This window comes from Pelodiscus sinensis, chromosome 14 (assembly GCF_049634645.1).
Source record: "Pelodiscus sinensis isolate JC-2024 chromosome 14, ASM4963464v1, whole genome shotgun sequence".
In the NCBI taxonomy this organism is placed as follows: Eukaryota; Metazoa; Chordata; order Testudines; family Trionychidae; genus Pelodiscus; species Pelodiscus sinensis.
This window is the reverse complement of record NC_134724.1, coordinates 31,313,781-31,336,191: the sequence shown is the minus strand read 5'-3', so window position 1 is coordinate 31,336,191 and position 22,411 is coordinate 31,313,781. Positions and strand designations below refer to the sequence as shown.

The following is a 22,411-nucleotide window of genomic DNA, read 5'->3' as shown; positions in this document are numbered from 1 at the left end:
ATTTTCTATCCTTCATATACTGTGACCAGATCCGAACGCTCGAAACAGTAAGAATGCCAGGCAACGAGTTCTTATGACTTCCCTTGCTACTACTTCTCAAGAGTATCTTTATTTATACTACAGATTGGACCTCCCTGATCTGGCATTCTTGAGACCTGAATGAGGGGTTTTTCCCAAACCAGGAGAGGTCATTTCAGACCCTCCCACTTGTCTCCCTCTCCCCCTCCCCCCCAGCCCAGCTGAACCATGCGTCAGCTTCTGGTGCCTTCCCTCCTCCCACAGACCAGTTTAGCCACATGCCATCTCCCGCAACCCAGCTAAGTTGCTCACTGGCTCCCTGCCCACCTCACAGCTCAGATGATCTGTGTGCTGGCTCCTGGCTCCCTATCTCACAGCTTAGCTGAGCCACGTTCCAGCTCCTGGTGCCCCACCCCTCTGCAGCATGGGGATTCTCTGATCCTGGAACATCCATGGTCATGCCGGACCAAATAATCCTGGATTTTAGATGTGCAACCTGTATCTCTCACTGGGCTGATTTAACTTCCCTTTTAAAATTCCTATCAGTGTTCATCACAATTAATTCACCATGCTACCATTGCAGTTTCCTTGAGATTTCAGAGATCTAGCTGAATGAAACTATACACAGTTTGGGTTTTGGAGAAGAAATAGGTTGGTGGGGGAAGACCATCTTTTTCATTCATGCAAAAAGTGACTCGAATGAATGATAGCACAAATATTAGAGAGTTTATTAACTGGGCCTTCTTGAACACAGTTATCTCTAGCTCTTTCCCAGATAGCTATCCACTGCCACCTCCAATGCATCCACCAATGAGAAATCTGTTTAAATGTTAGACAAATGTATAATTTTTGCTATTACATATTACAGACCTTGTTTATGTATAGGTCATTGTACTCCCCTCTTGCTTATTTCATATTAGCACATTGTTTCTTCTTCTCCTCACATGCTTTTGCTCTGGTTCTTTAAACAGCTACAAAGGGGGAGGTAGCCTAATACTCATGAAAGCTTCATTTTGCAGATCAGATCTGCTGGGTCCTACTGTGTCTCTCTTTTCAGAGAGTTAATATCTATAAGGCTCAGATTTGCCTTTGGAACCCTGGCAGCTGCGCCTATCCCCAGCAGTCTTCATTGAAGACCAGTAATTCACATCTTCTTGTGATTACCATGAGGAATACACACAGGTTCTTTCTCTTTGTAGTGATTTCTTTTGCTTTTAATGGTGAGTAGTGTTTTTGGATCGAGTTTGTAGAACAATGGTATTATTTAGGGAGAAGAAGGGAGCAATGGGGTTATTGATTTCAAAATGTCTCTATCTTCCAGAGGCATGGCTTGCAGTTTTTTAAAAAGATGAACAATATGTTATTTTAGTGAGGTTTTTATCTTGTGCAGTATTAATGAAAATGACCCTGTAGTAATGAACCTGGATTTAATATAACTCAGTAAAAGACTAAGTTAGTGGGAAACTCTGATGACAGAAGAATATTCCTATAGATGCTGTCTGATTCTTATGTAATAGCAATTGGGATGCATTTAGACTGACTGAATACTAAGAGATGCATGGCTTCAAATAATGCATGACAAAAATCCCACCCCCTGATTCTACCATTAAATGCAAATGCTGCCTTATGTTTTCTGATTTAATTTCCCAAAGTTCTTGCTACTTAAGTACTTAAATTAAACTATTTAAAAATTATTAAGAATGTAACTATAAGTTAAAGAATTTGATCATATATAAAGAACACTTACTGTAGCCTACCAACGCACAAACATACATAAAAATTAGGCAAGAGTATTACCAAAGTGGAGGGTGGTAGATATGAAAAGTCTGCTTCCCAAATCACTAATCTTCCTCATTATTTCTTCACCCAGCATTTTTTAGTTTATTCATTAAATGTATTTTTAAAAAACTGTTTTGTAACATAATATTTGAAGAGTGAGGTCTAGTTTAGATTTAACAAAAAATAAAATGAAGACAAACATTGATCCTTTTAAATACTTGCTATTGCTTTACGTTAAAGTTTGTTTTAATTTCCAATAAAATATTAAAATGTGGCTCCATTAGATGCAATTTGTATTGGAACAACCAGCATTAATACTACACTATAGTACAGCATATTTCTAAACATGACTCAACATTTGCTAAAATGTCTTACAAGCCAGGCAAACAAAGGAAAGCGGGGTAGTGTAGACATACCTTATGATTTATATTTAGTTTGGAAGGTATTTACAGGGCACTCAACTGTAGCTGCCAACTTTACTCCTTACTTCATTCTGTGGAAATTGAGTCAATCTGTTTGTTGTCATGTTTTCAGAATGACCAGCTGTTGAAGGTAGTGAGTGCCCATTTCAATCTCATTTTACATTATTAATTAGAAGACTATATACAAGAGAAACTTTGCACTGATGCTTTAATAAAACATACAATTGTGTTTCTTTTAGTATAAAATGCAAAATATTGCAGAAGGAAATTGTGGGGGAAAAATGCAATTGGAAAGGTATATTGTAAGTCACAAATACTGTGGGTTTTCTTTGTACAACATATCCACTGCTGTTATGACAGTCTGCATTACCCAAGGATCTGGCCCTAGCTATTTCTCTCTATTTCTCTTTTCAGTGTGTGGGAAAAAATATGTCCCCCTCTTAGAGCTATTTAATAATTCTTGTTACAGCCATAAGTCCAAAATTATTGGTCTGCTCAAATGAAATATTTGTGTTGGTTATTGCCATTTGGGAAACATTTTGTAAAGGGAAAAAAGCACTATAAAAAGGTTAGAAATACATTACTACTGACTTTGTGAAATATATAGGACTTTGCCCACTTGGCTACTTTGTTTTTGTTAGGTGCTATCCAATTAATATGTAATTTGGCATACAGAAAGTAGATTATAAATGTGGCTTGTATACAAAAATAATTTAGACACTACTTGCAGACATAATTAATGCACTTGGTGACATCTAGTGGCATTCTATCTGTTCATCTGACTGATGAATTGTCATTTAAAGCGAAATGACAGTGAGAATCATTTATTCAAAACATTCTTTCTTGTTACTTTGATGGGATTTGCCCAGGAGCAGATGTTAGTTTCTTAAAAATGTACTCATTATTTGAAAATATTTACACAAGAATTTCTCAAAGTAAACTTAGCCTGTGTAGCCAGATCCTGAACCCTCTATTCCGGCCATCGGGCACTTTTAGATTCCCCCAAGGTGGGCAAAAGGTGCTGGTATCACCGCCATCTTGTATCCTGGGATGTGGTGTGTCGTATCAGGGGGTGGAATGTAGCCAGACAGGAACCTCCCTGTAACATCCATTTTTGCTTGCCTGGAGCATAAAGGGCACCCAGAGCAGTAAGCCTTGAACAGAAGGCCTGGGTATGCAGGCTGCTGTGACCCTGAATGGCTGTAAACAGAGATATGCCAATTACTGACCAAGAGGCTGCCGAGGAGTGCCCTTGACTGAAACCCATATTGATACGAACACACAGCTGTCCACGGGGGAGGAATCTCTCGCCCAGTAAAAAAAAGTCCAGTACTTACAATTTAGTTATCTCTCTTACAAGTGTAAATTAAGTTGAAACTTGCTTGTAAGAACTGGCATCACAAAGACAGACCAGTACAATTTGGCATCTTCGATAAGAAAGAGGATATGGGCCCCTATGGGTCCAGCAGCACATTTACTTTGAGTGTCAATCTACCATCTATCTGCTGGTTGGGTTAGGTGATTGGCCTCCTGAGGTTCGATGGGGACTCCCACCTCGTATTCGTCTTTCCTAGGAATTGAGGGACCGGCCCTGGCTTGACCCGCTGGAGTCGAGAGGCACAGAAGGGGGTAAAAATTGTACCTGGATGTGGTCCTTTGTCTTAAGTGTACACATAGACTTAGAGCTCTTCAAAGATTAAGCTGTCACTTGGTACCATTACTTCTATTTTCTATCTTTATTTTCTTTGTAACCATTTTTAAGATCTATATTTGCTTGCAGTTAAGAAATAGAGCAATAGCCATTGTAACCATATGATTTATAAGTTTCTTTAATAAACCTGTAAACTGAGTTTTAACCTGACTCATTCAGTTGCTGTAACAGAACCAAGCACAATTTAAAAGAACTTCAGGTATACAGGGACAGGTATAGGAAGAGCTTGGGCGTTTTGAATTGTGTCCCTCCCAGGGGACAGATCCATTGGGGCATCTCTCAGTCTTCCCTAGACTGCCCGCTGCGCAGGGATCCTGTATCCTAGCAGTTGAAATCTGAGATGTAATAAGCTCTCCCTATAAACTCTGGGGCGTCTGTCAGCCTGTTGGCTGCCCTTGGCGACGGGACCCCGGTCCTAGTGGAAAAGACACGGACATTAAACTCGGGGCGTCTGTCAGCCTGTTGGCTGCCCTCCGCAACGGAACCCCGGTCCTAGTGGTAAAGACACAAACGTTAAACCTTTTCTCGGTAACACACACACACATACACACTGCCCATTCTTGCAGATGTTTGATATTTCAAATATTAGCCCAATCAGAACAGCTTAAGTCCCATTAGATGTTTTGGTTTCCTAAATGGATGCAGATAAGGTTTGGAAACAGATTGCTACTGGAGAATATAAATGATCACAAATTCAGAATTCACCTTCTGTAAATATTCTGCAGGATTCATTTACCATTTGCAATTTGAGCACATACTGCAGGAAGTAAACTCATTTGTTAGAATAATTTCAGACCGGGGAGAGGAGGTTAACACTAATATAATGAATTAACAAGGATATATGCACTAAAATTTGTTAGCAGGAGTCATTTAGCTCCATTTAACATGTACCAAACTACAGTCTATTTCTATCTGGCTTTCTTATGCAAAGAAACTAAAGCACTCGGTCTATTGTTACGGCTATTTACACATCAGACTTACCTTTTATAAAATTATGGCCTGGTCTCCACTACAGTGGAAGGTTGAATTTAAGATTCACATACGTAATTAAAGTAGCTAGAGTCAATGTATCTTAAATTGTGTTTCTGTGCCATCCACACAGTGGGAACCAACAGGAGCAAATGCTTCCATTGTCTTCCCTCAGGGTATGTCTACACTAGCCCCCTAGTTCGATCTACGGAGGCTAATGAGGGCAACTGAAATTGCAAATGAAGCACGGGATTTAAATATCCCACTCTTCATTAGCATGTTCCCGGCCGGTCGCCATTTTAGAAATTGACTAGCCCGAAGTAACTGCCCGCATCTACACGCGGCAGTGAAACGGGAATCCGAATTAAAGCCCTAAATTGAATTAGCTGTTATTCCTCCTGCAATGAGGTTTACCAGCGAATTCGATTTAGGGCTTTAATTCGGAATCCTGTTTCATTGCTGTGTGTAGACACAGGCAGTTACTTTGGGCTAGTCAATTTCTAAAATGGCGACCGGACGGGAACATGCTAATGAAGCGCGGGATATTTAAATCCTGCACTTCATTTGCAATTTCAATCATCCTCATTAGCCTTCCTAGATTGAACTAGGGGACTAGTGTAGACATACCCCTACTTCCTGCAGAAAGAGGAGTACTGCTGGAGCTGCTCTCAGCATTCAATTTATGGGTCTATATTACACTCGCTAAGTGGAACCCCAGAAGATCAAGTTCTGGAGCATTGATATTCCACATCGTCTGTGGCCTATCTTTGTGTTTAACAGAGATTCTCTTTCCAAACACCTCAAGACACCACCTCTAATAAACAATTAAAATTAAATCTCTTTTAAATTAAATTTCTCACTTTCTTTGTTATATAGATATTTTTACTCTAGCTAAAATAGAAAGCAAGCCCAGAGTTCAACATGGATCCGTGCAATTCTGTCTTGATAGGCCTTTGATGAGACAGTCTGGATTTAGAGATGCCATAGCTAGTGTGAATATAATATTAAGATCTCTTATAGTACTGTCATTTTTAACTGAAAACACAAACCAAGAACAGCCACTCAGAAGCAGTGATCTAAAAAACTTTTCAAATGGTTTGGAACATTTTTGTGGACTTCGATCTGATGTGCAGAGCTACAGTTATTTTATTTTTTCTAGTGGTTTAATCACATAACTATTATTAAGTAAATCCCCCACATGGGAGAGAGAATATCTTGAAACCTGTTTTCTAACTGAAGATTTTCTAAAATCATTGCTCACAGAAAGGTTTGTGAGAAGGGTGTAATCGGGGGTGTTCTCTGAATACCAATTTCAAATGTGGACATTATTCTTTTTCTGGGGCATATGAGGAAATAACACACAAGCAACATGAAACGTTCACTTTGTACAACACTGTTACAAACAGGCACCATTGAAGTCAATGGGAGGAAGTCATCTGATACAAAGAGAGAGCCTCTACTGTAACGTATTAGAATTGCTTAAATCCATAGGAAATAAAACAGCCTAATTTATTAATTTATTTTAATCTATTAATGCTGCCCTTCTGTTTCTGATGGATCAAAAAGCCACAGTCCTCATGGCTGATGCCTATATACACTGAGCACTGGTAAGTTGGTGTATTTCAGAAATAGAACCCTGGGTTCAAGCTAAGACGGTTGAAAATAAATGTGGCAGTCTTCACTTATGTATCCACCATCCAGTTGACAGCCTTTACTCAAAAGAGGCATTGGACAGAGACAACAGCTCAGGAACAAGATGCTGATTCAGCAAAGGATTCAAAATGCATGTTTAATTTAAATAGGTGCCTAAATCCCACTGATATATTTAAATTTCATATAAGAACATAAGCACTGCCATACTGGGTCAGGCCAACGGTTCATCCAGCCCAGTATCCTGTCTGCCAACAGTGGCTAATACCACATGCCTCAGAGGGAGAGAACACACCGGAATCCTGACGTGATCCATCCCCTGTCAACCACCCACCTCCAGAGAAACAGAGGCTAAGAACACCATTCCTACCTCTTGTAGCTAATAGCCATTGATAGACCTAACCTCCATGAATCTATCTAGCTCTTTTTTGAACCCTGTTAAAGTCATAACCTTTACCACATCCTCTGGCAAGGAGTTCCACAGGTTGACTGTGTGCTGAGTGAAGAAAAACTTCCTTTTGTTTGTTTTAAATCTGCTATCTACTAATTTCATTTGGTGACCCCTGATTCTTATATTATAGGAACAAGTAAATAACTTTTCCTTATTCACTTTTTCCATACCAGTCATGATTTTATAGACCTTTATCATATCCCCCCTTAGTCTCCTCTTTTCTAAACTGAGCAGTCCAAGCCTTTGTAATCTCTCTTCATATGGGACCCGTTCCAAACCCCTAATCATTTTTGTTGCCCTTTTCAGAACCTTTTCTAATGCCAATATATCTTTTTTGAGATGAGGCGAGCACATCTGAACATAGTATTCAAGATGTGGGTGTACTATGGTTTTATATAGAGGCAATAAGATATTTTCTGTTTTATTCTCTATCCCTTTAATGATTCCTAACATTCTATTTGGTTTTTTTTTATTGCCGCTGCACACTGAGTGGATGTTTTCAGAGAATTATCCACAATGACTCCAAGCTCTCTCTCAAGTAGTTTTAGTTAAATTAGTCCCCATCATATTGTATGTACAGTTGGGATTATGTTTTCCAATGTGCATTACTTTACATTTATCAACATTAAATTTCATTTACCATTTTGTTGCCCAGTCACTTAGTTTGGTGACATATTTTTGAAGCTCTTCAGTCTGCTTTTGTCTTAACTATCTTGAGTTTAGTATAATCTGCAAATTTTGTCACCTCACTGTTTACTGCTTTCTCCAGATCATTTATAAATACATTGAATAGGATTGGTCCCAGGACAGACCCTTGGGGGACCCCACTAGTTACCTCTCTCCACTCAGAAACTTACCATTTATTCCAGTCTTTTAACCAGTTATCAATCCATGAGGAGTAACAGTTAATTCAAACTAAGGACTTAGTTCGAATTACTGTTTCACTGCCGCGTGTAGCGGTTACTTTGGGCTAGTGTAATTTCAAAATGGCGACTGGACGGAAACATGCAAATAAAGCCTGGGCTACTTAAATCCTGGGCTTCACTTGCAATTTTGAATGCCTACATTAGCCTCCCTAGTTTGAACCCTTAGCTCCTCCAGTTCAGCCACCCTGGCCTCCAAAGCCCTTACATGGTCTCTGAGGGCCAGAAGCTCCTTGCACGGAATGCACACACACACCACCCGCCCACAGTGCAGGTAACCACACATGCTACACTGAGTGCAATAAACAGGATAGCCCCCACTCTGCTGCTGGGCTTCTGCCTGCATTCTCTCCTACAGCTACCTAGGTTATTGATAGGGTTTTTATTTAGATCAGGACATTTTGATTATAGTTTAGTTTAAAAGTTTAAGTTTTAAAGAATGGCAAGTGTACCTCACTCCCTCACCCCCTTCCCACTCTCCTTCCAAACTCCCTCTTAAAACTCCTTGTTAGCTGCTCCTGTTCGCGAAGCTCCCTGGTCACTGTCTCTCTGCTTTATAAAGCCCTGGCCTTCCTGACAGCCCTGACTAAGGCTCAACTACAGGCTTCTAGTTTTGAAACCTTGTTTAGAAGCTCACAGCTTCTGACTGCCGTCCTCAGCACACGGTCCTTCAAACAAACAAACAGACAGACAGACAAACATAAGTTCAGCACACAGCAAGTAACCCTATGGTGACCATACGTCCCTTTTTTTCTGGGACAGTCCCAGATTTAAGGGTTGTATCCCGGTGTCCCGATAAAGGCAGCAAATGTCCTGGAAAACCTGTTGGGATCCAGCTACAAACAGCATCACCATTTCTCCCCTCCCCCCCACTCCAGGACACCTTTGCAGACACCCAGCACTAGCACAGCACAGCAGCAACACCCTGCCTCCACCCAGCACGTAAGCAGCTCCCTTAGTGCTTTATGCGGGCACCCAGGGCCGCTGCCGATGGCTCGCAGTGTCTAGAGCACCACGCTCCTCTGCACCACTGTCCGGCACACACTCTCCCACACCCTGTGGCCCTTCCTTTCTGCTGTGGGACTGCCTCCGCTGTGCACAGCCTCCAGCCCAGCCTCCTCCATCCACAGGCGGCAGCCGCTGCTGTTGGAGCAGGAGTGCTGGTTGGAGCTGACAAGCTGCTCCTGGGAGCTGCTGCCAGAGTCCCGGCAGAGACGACTCAGAGCCCGGCTGGAGCGCTGCAGAGCAGGGTATGTTCAGGCTCTGGCGGTGTGCTCTTTGCACGGCCTTTTCTCCTCTCACCCCTTCTCACCCCACTGGGTCTGAGGGGGTGGGGACTTCCCCCACCCCCGTGCTCCTGCTGTGTGAGCCAAAGCTGGTGCAGGGACTGCAGTAAAATTAGCACCACGGGTGGCCCAGCTCCAGGCCCAGCAAGTGGTCCTGCCCCAGAAGCAGCTGGGGCCGGGACTGCGGGGACTTCTGGGGCCTGACTACAGACTCCAGTCCCACAAATTGGAAGGCAGAAGGTGGAGGAGGGGCAGAGGGAAAACTAGGGGAGAAGGAGGTGGGAAAGGAAGGGGCTTGTGCTGAGGGGAGGGGAGCAGGGCAGGAGAAGAAAGGGGAAGGCACCAAGGGATACAGTGGAGAAGAGACAATTGCCAGGGGGCCAAGTTGGAGACAATGAGGAAAAGGGCAAGAGGAGGGAGGGGAGGTGTCAGTGGGGGTGGGAGAGTGGAGGGGACAAGGTGATGCTGGGAGAGGAGAGGGCAAGGGCACTGGGGGCAAGAGGAGGGAAGGGGAGTTGCTGGGAGAAGGGTTGAAAGGAGGGGTGGGCATAAGAAAGGTGGGGATGGAGCAAGGCATGTGTGAGGGCACAGAAGAGCATGAGGAGAACTGGGGCAGAAGGTGGTGAAGAGATGGACATCAGGGAAAAAAGAGAGCAAGGGGAGCAGGGGCAGTGAGGAAAGGGGGAGGCACCAAAAGGGTGCAGGGGTAAGAGAAGGGGCAGGTACCAGGGGACTTGGGGGGTGGAGCAGAAGGGCAGACACAGAGGAGAGGGATCAGAAACAGGCAGGGCAGGTGTGGAGAGGGAGGTTGTAGAGGAAAGTGTTAGGTGAGGGGATGAGGAGGGGTAGCTCATGATCAGAGTGGGGCTACTGGAGGAGTGGGCACAGGGGGGAGAGAAGGGCTGGTGGAGGGGGGCAGGTCCTTCGAGGGCTGAGGGCAGTGAGAAGGGCAGGAGTCAGGACAGCAGAGGAGGGTGAGGGGTTGGGGGGAAGCAGGCACCAGGGGAGCTGATGGAGCAAGGGGAGGAGACAGGGCAGCAGAAGGGAAAAATCGAGGGTTATAAGATAGTTATTAATAACTCAGGGTATGTCTACACTACCCCGCTAGTTCGAACTAGGAGGGTAATGTAGGCATACCGCACTTGCAAATGAAGCCCGGGATTTGAATTTCCCGGGCTTCATTTGCATAAGCGGGGAGCCGCCATTTTTAAAACCCCGCTGGTTCAAACCCTGTGCCGCGCGGCTACACGGGGCACGAACTAGATAGTTCGAACTAGGCTTCCTAGTTCGAACTAGGAAGCCTAGTTCGAACTATCTAGTTCGTGCCCCGTGTAGCCGCGCGGCACAGGGTTCGAACCAGCGGGGTTTTAAAAATGGCGGCTCCCCGCTTATGCAAATGAAGCCCGGGAAATTCAAATCCCGGGCTTCATTTGCAAGTGCGGTATACCTACATTACCCTCCTAGTTCGAACTAGCGGGGTAGTGTAGACATACCCTTAGGTGCCACAGTGGCATATCCAAACAAGCCATATGAACTCGGTACTCGGTACACAACACAAAATTCATTCCGGTCATGGGAGGAAACTCATAGAGGGAACACTTCCCCCAGCCTTCTCCCCCACCCCTCAAGCTAATGTGACACAAATTGGGTTAATGCAATTGCAGGATAGTTGCATGAGGGGGGTTCGGTGGGGGCCAAACGCATCCCTATTGGTAGGAGGATGATGGGAAAAGTTCTTTGGGGGGCAGGTCACATGACATCTTTTATTTCTGGTCATGTGTCCATCTTGAGCCCAAAAGTCTTACCTCCAGGTACATGGCTAACCGGGGGTCAGGGGCGTGGTTAACAGAGGTCAGGGGGTGTGGCTAATGTGTCCCTAATTTTGGTTCAGAAAATATGGTCACCATAAGTAACCCCCAAACAAACACACACTACAGACAGCCACTTACCTCAAGGGCCGCATATTTGCTCCTCCTTCACCTGGATAACTCCCTCTCAAAACTCCCTGTTAGCTGCTTCTGTTAGCAAAACTTCAGCAAAACAGTGTAGAATCTGCAATATATATTGCTCTTTAATCATTTGAAAACAATTAAACAGTTTAGGTGTGTCTACACTGGGCCACTTATTCCGGAAAATCAGCCGCTTTTCCGGAATAAGCTGCGAGCTGTCTACACTGGCCGCTTGAATTTCCGGAAAAGCATCGACGCTGTACTGTACAAAATCAGCCGCTATTCCGGAAACCGTACGCTGCTCCTGCTTGGGCATAAGTCCTTTTTCCGGAAAAGCTTTTCCGGAAAAGGGCCAGTGTACACAGCTTTTCCGGAAAAGCAGAAGAAACGGAAAAAAGCGGTTTGGACGGTGGGAGACCCCGTAGAAGCCGTGGACTTCCGCGTTACCCGAGGGCTTAAAGAGCCTGCACGCTACTGGCCGCACGTGGCAGGAGCCCCCCGGAGACCACCCTTCCCAGCTCTGCCACGTGGCAACTGTGCTGCCCAGCCACCTCAGTGCAGGCATGGCAGCTGCAGGTGGTCGTCAGCCACCGTCACCCGGGGCAGGGGAGGAAGCCCCCAGGGGCCGGAAACATAGGGCCCCATCCTGGACCCCCAGGGAGCTGGAGACCCTCCTGGACTTGTGGGAGGAGGAGGAGGGTCTCCATGACCTGCAGTCCCGCCGCCGGAACGCCGACTTGTACACCCGTCTGGCACGGAACCTGGCCCAGCAAGGCCACCCTAGCCGCAACTGCGAGCAGGTGCGCTCCAAGGTGAAGGAGCTGCGGCTGGGGTACGTGCGGGCCACGGAGGGGAGCAGGACCCGATGCCTGCCCCTATTTTGAGAGGATGCACTCTTTTCTGGGCGAGCCAGCCCCGCAAGCCCCAGCTGTCCCTGTGGACACCTGCCAGCACCCCCCATCAACCGTCCCACCGAGCCGGAGGAGGGAGACGACAGTGGCGGCGCGTCGGGAGAGGAGGCGCGTTGCCACCCAGCAGGCCCCCTCCAGCAGCTCCTCTGTGGCCGGGGAGGAACCCACTGGTGAGTCTTTGCAGGTTACACTCCCAAAGGGTGGGGGGAGGACGGGGGGGAGGGAGAGCCAGGTGCCCAGCGGGGGATGGGGAGAGCATGTCACTCAGGCCACGTGAGCTGCACGCTGCGTAGCATGAGGCAGTTAGCAGTACGTGCAACCACGTGCAGCCTGGTGACCGAGCGGCAGGTAGCTGTGGCAGGCAGCTGTAGGGCACGCATGGGACCGTGCTCCTCGCACACGTTCGGCGGGACCAGGGGGAAGGGTGGATGCCGGCTGGAACTGGCCAGGGCCCCAGGGACTCAGCCCAGAGCCCGCAGCTCCACCAAGGGGTGCAGCCCAGGGAACAGCACACTGTCCCATGCCTGGTTGTGAGGCACAGCCAGCTGCTCCTGGGATAAGTGCAGCATCACAGTCCTGTGACCGTGGACCCCCACCGAGCCCCTCACCTGCTCCCAGTGCCTTGGCAGGTTCCCCGAGGGAAGTCCCCACTGTGGCCACACCTGTCCCTGGGCTACCAGGCTTGCGGGAGGGATAGTGGGAGGGAGAAGGGCCCCTGAGTTTTGCTGCAAGGATGGGACATCCCCCCACCCAGTCACCCTTCTGGTTCTGTCCAGGAGATAACCCACGCGAGGGGATCTGAGAGCCCAGACCGCCACTGACAGGTGTGCTCCCAGGCACTGCCGTGGGGATGCATCTCGCTCCCTGTCAAACACCACTGATTAGCCCTAAGCTTTTCACAGTGTCCACCGGCAGGGAGTTCCACAGGTGAACGCAGCACAAGCACCCTCCCGCCCTGCACGGGGCCAGAATACAATACTGGAGGGAGGACCCTACTCCCAGGGGCGGTCCTTCTTTGCCAACATACAACACGGGAGCAGGAGGGGAACCGAGTGGGCCCAAGCCACAACTGTGCGGTCACCTGGGCTCCGGGGTGGAGGGCATGGAGGTGTGGGGACAGTGGACGGCCTGCCTGACTGACCCGTCCTTTCTTCTCTTCCCTGCAGCGGGACCCAGCACCAGACCCGCGACTCCAGCAGCAGCGACACCCCCAGCTGCCCAAGCCCAGACGCCCAGGCTCCGACACCGGGACCAGCTGCTTCGGCGTCATGTCACCGCGGTGGAGGGGATCCAGACCTCCATTGCGGAGCGTGTGCAGGGGGACCAGGAGTGGCGGCAGGAGGGATGGGCTGCGTTCCTGGAGGAATGCGGCGAGATGCACGCCACAATGGGCACCCTGACGGCACATTTAATACATGCCATCCACTACGGCATGGCCGGACTGCATGCCCCCGCCATCCCTCCCGGAGCACAGCCCATGCCCCCTCCTATCCCTGCTCCTCTCCCTGCTCCTGCTCCTCTCCCTGCTCCTGCTCCTGCCCCTGCTCCTGCCCCTGCCCCTGCCCCTGCCCCTGCTCCTGCTCCTGACCCTGACCCTGACCCTGACCGTGCTCCTGCTCCTGCTCCTGACCCTGACCCTGACCCTGACCCTGACCCTGACCGTGCTCCTGCTCCTGACCCTGACCCTGACCCTGACCGTGCTCCTGCTCGTGCTCCTTCTCGTGCCCCTACTCGTGGGCACCTCAGCGTGCAGGCTGCCCCGACGCGGTCTGCCCAGCGTGGGCAGGTCTGCCCCAGAGGGGCGCTCGCAGGGGCCACCCGTCCCAGTAACTGCCTCCCCTCCTTCTCCCAGTTAAAGGTCCCCCCCCCCCTTTGTAAATAAAAAGTTCTGTTTTCATTTGAATCTTGTGTGGTTATTGTGTTCCTCTAGTAACTGTACAGAAATTATGTGAGATGCCAATTAGCCACTTCAATTTAACAGGGTTACAAACTGTGGATAACAAATTCATGACTCTATCACCGGGGGGGGAACGACCCTTTTTCAGTGGTCATTGGTTTGCAGCGCATAAAGAAATACTGAGACTTTTCAGTAAAGATGTAAACCACAAACTATATTTACATAGCAACAAACAAGCAGAAATGGTTAAAAGATGCAGTACAGTACAGATTCTAAAACATAGTCTAGGCGCAGGGAGGACGATTGTGGTGTTGCTGGCCACCTCAATCCTTTGGTCCTTCCGGGCCTCAGGAGAGGAAGAGCCAGGAGATCCCTCGATGGACGATGACAGCGAAGCTGGCCACGTCAATCCTTTGGGCCTTCTGGGCCTCAGGAGAGGAAGAGCCAGGAGATCCCTCGACGGATGACTGTGGTGTTGCTGGCCACGTCAATCCTTTGGGCCTTCTGGGCCTCAGGAGAGGAAGAGCCAGGAGATCCATCGAAGATGGCACTGATGTGAGCCTTCCGCACAAGTCCCAAATCCTGTTGGCTGTTCTTCAGGACGGCGATGGTGGCCTAAACCCTAGCCTAACTTAAAAGAAAAACCCTAACTACGCCCGACGCACCCGACGAACAGACTCGATGACGGCCAATGTGCTGTGACCCGACGCTTTACTATACTATGGGGGGGGGGGGTGAGGTAAGGGGAGGAGGTGGGGAAGGGTAGGAGCTGGGATGGAGTACTCTGGGGTGACCCAAGCGACCCTGCTACGGGGCTTGGGCAAACATGTCCACCAGGACCTCTCTAATGCGCACCGCCTCCTGGCGTGCCTGGCGGATGGCAGCTGTGGCGGGCTGGTCCAAGGTCTGTGCCTCAGCTGCCACCCATGCAGGGAGGAAGGCCTCCCCACTGCACTCCACAATATTGTGGAGCACGCAGCACGCGGCCAGCACCTCCGTTGCATTCTGCTCACCCATGTCGAGACGGGTGAGCAAACAACGGAAGCGGGATTTTAAGCGTCCAAACGCCAGCTCCACTGGGTTTCGGGCCCAGTTGAGGCGGTTGTTGAACCGGGCCCGGTTCTAGTCCGGCTGCCCTGTGTAGGGCCGCATGAGCCAGGGCATCAGGGTGTAGGCCGCGTCCCCGACGATGCAGATGGGCATTGGCACATCCCCAACAGTCAAGTCCCGCCGGGGGAAGTAGGTGCCCGCCTCCAACCTCTGAAACAGTCCTGAGTTCCGGAGGATGCGGGCATCGTGTGCCCGGCCGGACCAGCCGCCGTAGATGTCCAGGAAGTGGCCCCGGTGATCCACGAGGGCCTGCAGGACGATGGAGCAGTACCCCTTTCTGTTCATAAAGTGGGCTGCTCGATGCTCCGGGGCCCGGATGGCGATGTGGGTGGCGTCCAGGGCTCCCCCGCAGTTGGGGAACCTGAGGGCAGCGAAGCCGGCCGTGGTCTCATCGACGTCGCGCAGGCGGATGATTCTCGGGAGCAGGATGTCATTGATGGCGTGGACAACCTGCAGAAGGGTGCAGAGAAACACAAGGGAACACATTACATACAGACAGGGGTGAGTGTGCGCTCCCTTGGGTCCACCCCCTTGATTCCCTCTGTCCTCACACACACACACACACACACACACCACGGCCCCCCTCGCCCCACGCCCCCCCCACCAGCGGGCCTGTGCAAGGGAGGGACGGCCGAAACCCCTGGGTGACCCAGCCTGGAGTCTTGGTGTCCCTGGGCCTGGAGTGGAGCACCCTCCCCCCATCCCACTCCCCCTGGGACTTACCTGGATGACGATCACTCCAACGGTGGATCTTCCCACCCCGAACTGGTGTGCCACCGAGCGGTAGCTGTCCGGTGTGGCCAGCTTCCACAGCACGATGGCAACCCTCTTGTTGACGGGGATGGGTGCCCGCAGCCGGGTGGCGGTTCTCTGCAGCGCGAGGGTGAGCCAGGTGCACAGCGTCAAGAAGGTCCGCTTTCTCATCCGAAAATTCCAGATCCACTGGTGGTCGTCCCATTGTCCGAGGACCACACGGTCCCACCAGTCAGTGCTCGTCTCCAAAGTCCAGATGGGCCGGTCTATGGTAGGGTGCTGATGCCACGCGATTGCCAGGACCTCCCTGGTGAGGGAGTCCAAGGCGATCTCTGCCTCCTGGTATATGAACGCCAGGGCACCAGCCTGCAGCATGAGCTCCAGGCACCTGTACAGGTCCAACAGGGGCCCGAGGAGGTACATGGCCACCCACGGCTCCATGGCAGACAGAGCAGGGCAGAAAAAAGAAGACGCTGGGAAAAGCAGTTGGGGGCCAAAGGGTGGTGTCCCCAAAACTCACAGGGCAACCACCGACCCTGTGAAGGGTGCCAGTCCCTGGTAGAGGTCACAAGGCACGAGACCAACGGCTGCCCGGCGAGACCCCTTTAACCACGAGTCTGGACGGAGCTCCGGCCCCGCCCCCGGAAAGGTCTGGTGGCCTTTGCCCTTTTCAAAATGGTTCCGGGCTTTTGCTTTTCCGGAAAAGCGCGCCGCCAATGTAGACACGCTTTTCCGGAAAAGCACATCGTTATCACGGAAACTCCGCGGCCAATGTAGACACTCCTTTTCCGGAAAAGCTGAAAACGGAATAGTATTCAGTTTTAAGCATTTCCGGAAATTCATGCCAGTGTAGACGTAGCTTTTATGTGTAGGCTCTTCCCTATACTATCACACTTTTCCTGCCATTAATTTGCCTGATTACACCTTCATTGCTATGACAGTTAAAGGGGAGATTTCCAAGTCTCCCCTTTAACACCTGTCTTTTGTGGCTTCAAAAAATCTTTTCCAAAACACGAAAAGGGGCTTCCACTTTATATTTCACTCCACGCTGTTGAGTGTCTATTACTATGGTGCTGCACTACTGAATAGTTTCCAGTTTGAACTGTAAAAGCAAAGGAGTAAATTCTGCCTTGATATATGTCTTATCCAACAAAGCTGACTTCAGTAGAGCAAAATTTGCCCTAAAGGGTTTTTATGATAAGTTTGGGTCTTTCTTATTTCATTTGCTGTGTTGCTCCTTGCTTCATTACTGGGCCCTGTTTTCCGCTGTTTTACAGGGAGCAATGCAGCAGATGCTGAGGAGAAGCTAATGAACCACCTACTGAGTCCTACCAGATATAATAAGTTAATTCGCCCTGCTGTCAACTCCTCACAGTTGGTATCTATAGAATTGCAGGTTTCCCTGGCACAGCTGATCAGTGTGGTAAGTTTGAATAGGATGTGCCTTTCATTCATTACTATTTGTACAGAACTTTGAAGAGATAAAGCACTCGTTAGGTGATAGACAGCATTGTTAGTTCATGGCTTATACAATCATAATAAAACATATGCATGTGCCCTGCTTACATATCTATTTGTCAAACAGGCATGATTCAGAATGTGTAAGTATAACTTTTATTCAAGTAAAAGGAAATCTGTATATTGCTAAACTATAACATACTGAAAAATACAGAGCCAGATCCTTAGCTAATACAGTCTTGCATAGTTCCATCAACTTCAATAGAGCTACGTTAATTTATATAAGATGAGGATCGTCTCCAAAGTGTGTATAATGATAAATATCTTGCTGTACATAGTGAAAAATAGAGGTGTGATTTGAGCACAGAAGTGAGGAACTTGAACTCTTGTCCAAGATCTCTGAATCTCTGTGAGATCTAGGCCAAATCACTTAAAGCACTTACTTAACAAAACCCTATTTAGGACAGTTGTCAGATATATTCTTAACTTTTTTGTAAGAGCTTCAATAGAGTTCAAGCACATTCTAAAGTTAAATGTATGTATGATAGTCTTCACCAGGGGTTGGTTGGTCAGGTAGTATCATCTAGTGGGTGTTGATATGAGAACTTGGGTCCTTTCACTCCACTAGGCTCCAACCCAAGCCCCTTTGAGGGCTATCAATTACTTGACAACTGAGGCTGCTAAAGGTTATTCTCCCTTTGCCACTTCCCATTTTCTCCCTGCAATTGTCCCAAATCATCATCTGTGTTAAGTCTTCCTATAAGGAATAAAGAGTAAGGTGAAGTGTGGTCTATAAACCCCACCCAACTTGGGAGCAATAGGGTGAATAGTAAGTACATAGATCCCAGCTAGCTCCTCCCCCGCAAGGCCTTCCTTCCTCCTTCCTTCCCTCCCACATGGCAGCAAGAACTTGTTAGGAACACCATTGCCATTTGCTTAACTCCAACCACTTCTTCTGCAGTAAGAGATGTCACCTAAGAGAGTTAATGCTGCTTTTTAGGCACATTATCTCCATTTTAGGAATTTCCTAGAAGAAATCCTCCAGGATCTTTGCCCTTCCATCTTTAGAGGCCCAGCCAAGCTTGAGAGTATTCCACAGGTTCCAACTGAAGGCAGATGTATAAAGCCACTGCTCCCTCCCTGTAATACAAACTGTACCAGATACATGTCCACATTTGCTCACGTGAAGGCAGGAGAGCTCCAGATCCATAAAGCTTATACATAGCGTATTGCTAATTATATAACTCTGAGGGTGTGTCTAAACTACATGGCTCCATCGATGGATCCATGTAGATTAGGCTGATCGGCAGACAGAAATGAAGCCACAATTTAAATAATTGCGGCTTCATTTAAATTTAAATGGCTGCCGCTCTGAGCTGACGAACAGCTGATCAGCTGTTTGTTGGCTCAGCGTGCTAGTCTGGATGCTCCCATGCCGACCTGAAAGCCCTTTATCGACCTCCCCGTTATGCCTCGTAGGATGAGGTTTACTGGGGAGGTCGATAAAGGGCTTTCATGTCGACAAGGGAGCGTCCAGACTACCCCAATCTGCTGACAAACAGCTGATGGGCAGAGTGGGGCAGCCATTTAAATTTAAATCTCAGTTGTCCGAAGAAAGCCTCATCTACCTCATCCACCTGATTCGGTGGCCTGTAGTAGACATCACCCAGAACATCACTTCTGTTTTTTGCACCTCTAAACTTAACCCTTAGACTCTCAACAGGCTTGTCTCCCTCTATATACTGGAGTTCTGAGCAATCATAGTGCTTTCATACATATAGTGCAACTCCTCCTTTTTTCCCCTGCCTGTTCTTCCTGCACAGTTTATACCCTTCCATGACAGTGCTCCAGTCATGTGAGTCATCCCACCAAGTCTCTGTTATCCCAATTAAATCATATTCTTGGACTGGGCCAGGGCCTCCAATTCTTCCTGTTTGTTGCCCAGGCTTCTCGCATTAGTGTACAAACACCTCAGATAACCAGTTGATCGCCCTACCTTCTCCATTTGAATCAGGGGGCCTCCTTTGTTACTCGTTCCTCTGCACTTCTTCCCGGTATCCGACTTTCCCACTCCCCTCAGAGTTTTGGTCACCGTCCCCCAACAAACCTAGTTTAAAAGCCCTCCTCATTACGTTTGCAAGCCTGCCCTGAAGATGCTCCTTCCTCTCTTCATTAGGTGGATCCCATCTCTTCCTAAGAATCCTTGTGCCCTGACAGAGTCCCATGGTCAAAAAAACCAAAGCCCTCTTTCCGATACCACCTGCACAACCACGCATTTACTTCCTCAGTTCGACGATCCCTGCTCAGTCCTTTCCCTTCAACAGGGAGGATGGACGAGAACACCACTTGTGCTCCGAATTCTTTGATCCTTCTTCTCAGTGCCACATAATCTGCAGTAACCTGCTCAAGGTCATTCTTGGCCGTATCGTTAGTTCCCACGTGGAGAAGCAGGAAGGGGTAGTGATCCGAAGGTTTGATCAGTTTGGTAAGCCTCTCTGTCACATCCTGAATTCGAGCTCCCAGTAAGCAGCACACCTCTCGAGATTCCAGGTCTGGACAGCAGATGGATGGCTCAGTCCCTTTTAGGAGGGAGTCCCCGACTACCACTACCCGTTGTCCTATTTTGGGGGTGGTGGTTGTGGAACCTCCATCCCTAGGACTATGCATCCTATGCCTTCCAGTAGATGGTGTTCTCTGATCACTTTCCCCTCTCCCAAGTGCTACAAAATGGATTCCTTGAGGATCCCCTCCATGATTTTTTCCGGGGACTGAGGTAAGGCTGACCGGTCTGTAGTTCCCTAGATTGTCCTTCTCTTTTTAAAAGATGGGCACTACATTTGCCTTTTTCTAATCATCTAGGATCTCTCCTGATCTCCACGAGTTTTCAAAGACAATGGCCAAAGGCTCCGCAATGACATTTTCCAACTCCCTCAGTACCCTCGGATGCATTAAATCAGGGCCCATGGATTTTTATATGTTTAGCTTTTCTAAATAGTTCCTAACTAGTTCTTTCCCCCCTAAGGGCTGTCCACTCCTTCCCATACTGCGTTGCCTAGTGCATTCTTCTGGGAGCTGTCCTTGTCCATGAAGACAGAGGCAAAGGAAGCATTGAGTACTTCAGCTTTTCCCACATCATCTGTCACTAGGTTACCTCCCTCATCCAGTAAGGGCCCCACACCCTCTCTGATCACCCTTTTATTGCTAACATGCCTGTAGAAACCTTTTTTGTTACCTTTCACATCCCTTGCTACCTGCAATTCCAATTGCGCTTTCGCCTTTCTGATAACTCTTTTTCCTCTCTTGTTTTTCTCTCAGCCTTCTTATTGTTTTTCATTGTCCATTTCATTAAGGCTGCTGTTGCTCTTAGCTCAATGGAGAAATTATTTACATTGGTGAACCAACACAATACTTCAATGAGACTAAGCTTTGGTTCTTTTGCTGGGCTCTTTCTCAGTCTGGCAGTAATTCCAAAGCTGATATGGTGTCAAGAATCTCACTTTATAGAGATATCTCTTTATAATTTATTTATTCCCCACTCTTCTAATTTGTATGTCATCTGTAAAATTTATCTGTAATGACTTTAAGTTTTCATCAACAAAAATATTGAATATAGGACCAAGAACAGATCCCCATGAATCCCACTAGAAACATCCCCACAGAACCATAATTCACTGTTTACAGTTAATTATGGCAATCAGTTAACCAGTTTTTGATCTCTTTAATATGGGCCTGTAGTGGGTTACTATTTGAGACCATAGGAGAGGTGGGTGGGTACAGCCCTCCCACTTCTCAAAGGCCCTCCCCCAGCCTCGTGAGAGGGATGACTTGATCCAGGCTCAACTGGTCACGGGGGACAAATAATGACTAAAGGGGCAGGGGGTGCGGGTCACAGGTTCAAAACGAGGGAACCAGACAGAGACACCGAGCAGAGAACCCCGGACAGCGCCCACTGCTCCTCAAAGCTGTCGATGGAGCCAGTGGACGCTGCCCAGAGGAACTCTGCCTGGATACATGACGCTAGGCAGGAATGGAAGTAGGCCCCACAGACGCAGAGAACTCCCTTGTCCAGCATCTTCCTCCTGTTGTTATATATAGCAGCTTTTGCTTGGGCCAGGAGGAGGTTGACAAGGAAGTCTCACAACTTTGTGGGGCCACAGATAGGATGTGCATAAATAAAGAGGTATGGGGAGAAGTGCAGCCAGAACCTCAATAAAAGGTTCTGGAGGAGCCGGAATAGGGGCTGCAACCTGGCACATTCTAGATAGGCGAGCACCAGGTTTTTCCTCATGCCACAAAAGGCAGGCATCCAGGATGGGGGTGAACTACGCCAGGTACACACCCGTGCTCACGGCTCTGTGAAGGAGACACCAACTAATGTCCCCGTTGGGCTGTGGAATTAGGGTGTAATATATGCTGGCCTGTCGGGGTTCCCCACCCTCCTCAGGTCTTAGATAGTCCTGCCACTTGGTATCAGGGCAGGACACAAGGGTGAGGAAGTGAATTGTATGGAGCATGAGCATGTACAGATATTCCCTAGGTGTGGTTCAAAAGCAGACCAGGGTCCAGGGATGGGGAGGCCAGAAGGGCCCATGGAAAAGGGGCCCGATAATAAGGGATGGGGGGTAGGGCATACCCTCTCGCAGGGCTTACCGCAGGAAATCGAGAACGGGCTGCGGCAAAGCTGCCTTCCCCTCTTGGAGTAGGCGCAGAAGGGTTCGGGGGGGTGGAGAGCCCCATGCGCTGAGCGAGCACTCAGGGATTCACCCAGTCCCCCCGTCATAGTCCAGGAGGTCTCCAACCTTGGTGGTTTCTGCCAGGATCAGCCTCCGGCACCGAGGGAGACTCCACCACCTGTACGCACAAGCCTGGATTGTGGACCAGGGTCTCCGTGAGGAGGTCTGCTCCCTCGGTGGCCACAACGGACCTGGTCGCTAAGAACAGCTTCAAGGTCTGGAGGAGTTCCTGGTAGAATACCGGCAGCTGAGAGGTTTCGTGGAAGACTCCTTGGGTGGATAAAAAAGAGCTGCCAGTCATATCAGAGCCCCCAGAGACAGCGGAGGAAGGCATGCACCAAAATGCTCCACGCCGGACTACCTGCACTATAAAGGCAGAAGGCTCGGACCT

The 22,411-nt window shown here is 48.6% G+C and overlaps 1 protein-coding gene across 1 annotated transcript in view; it reads left to right on the top strand.

Annotated features, from left to right (window-relative positions):
- Positions 1-181: 181 nt before the first annotated feature.
- The window catches only part of CHRNB4 (cholinergic receptor nicotinic beta 4 subunit), a 42,862-nt gene continuing 20,632 nt past the window's right edge, over positions 182-22,411 (top strand). The window contains exons 1-2 of the mRNA XM_075897348.1: positions 182-1,238; positions 17,107-17,252. Of these exons, the coding sequence (XP_075753463.1) occupies positions 1,184-1,238; positions 17,107-17,252 (201 nt within the window). The 5' untranslated portion in view covers positions 182-1,183. The remainder of the gene's footprint in view (positions 1,239-17,106; positions 17,253-22,411) is intronic.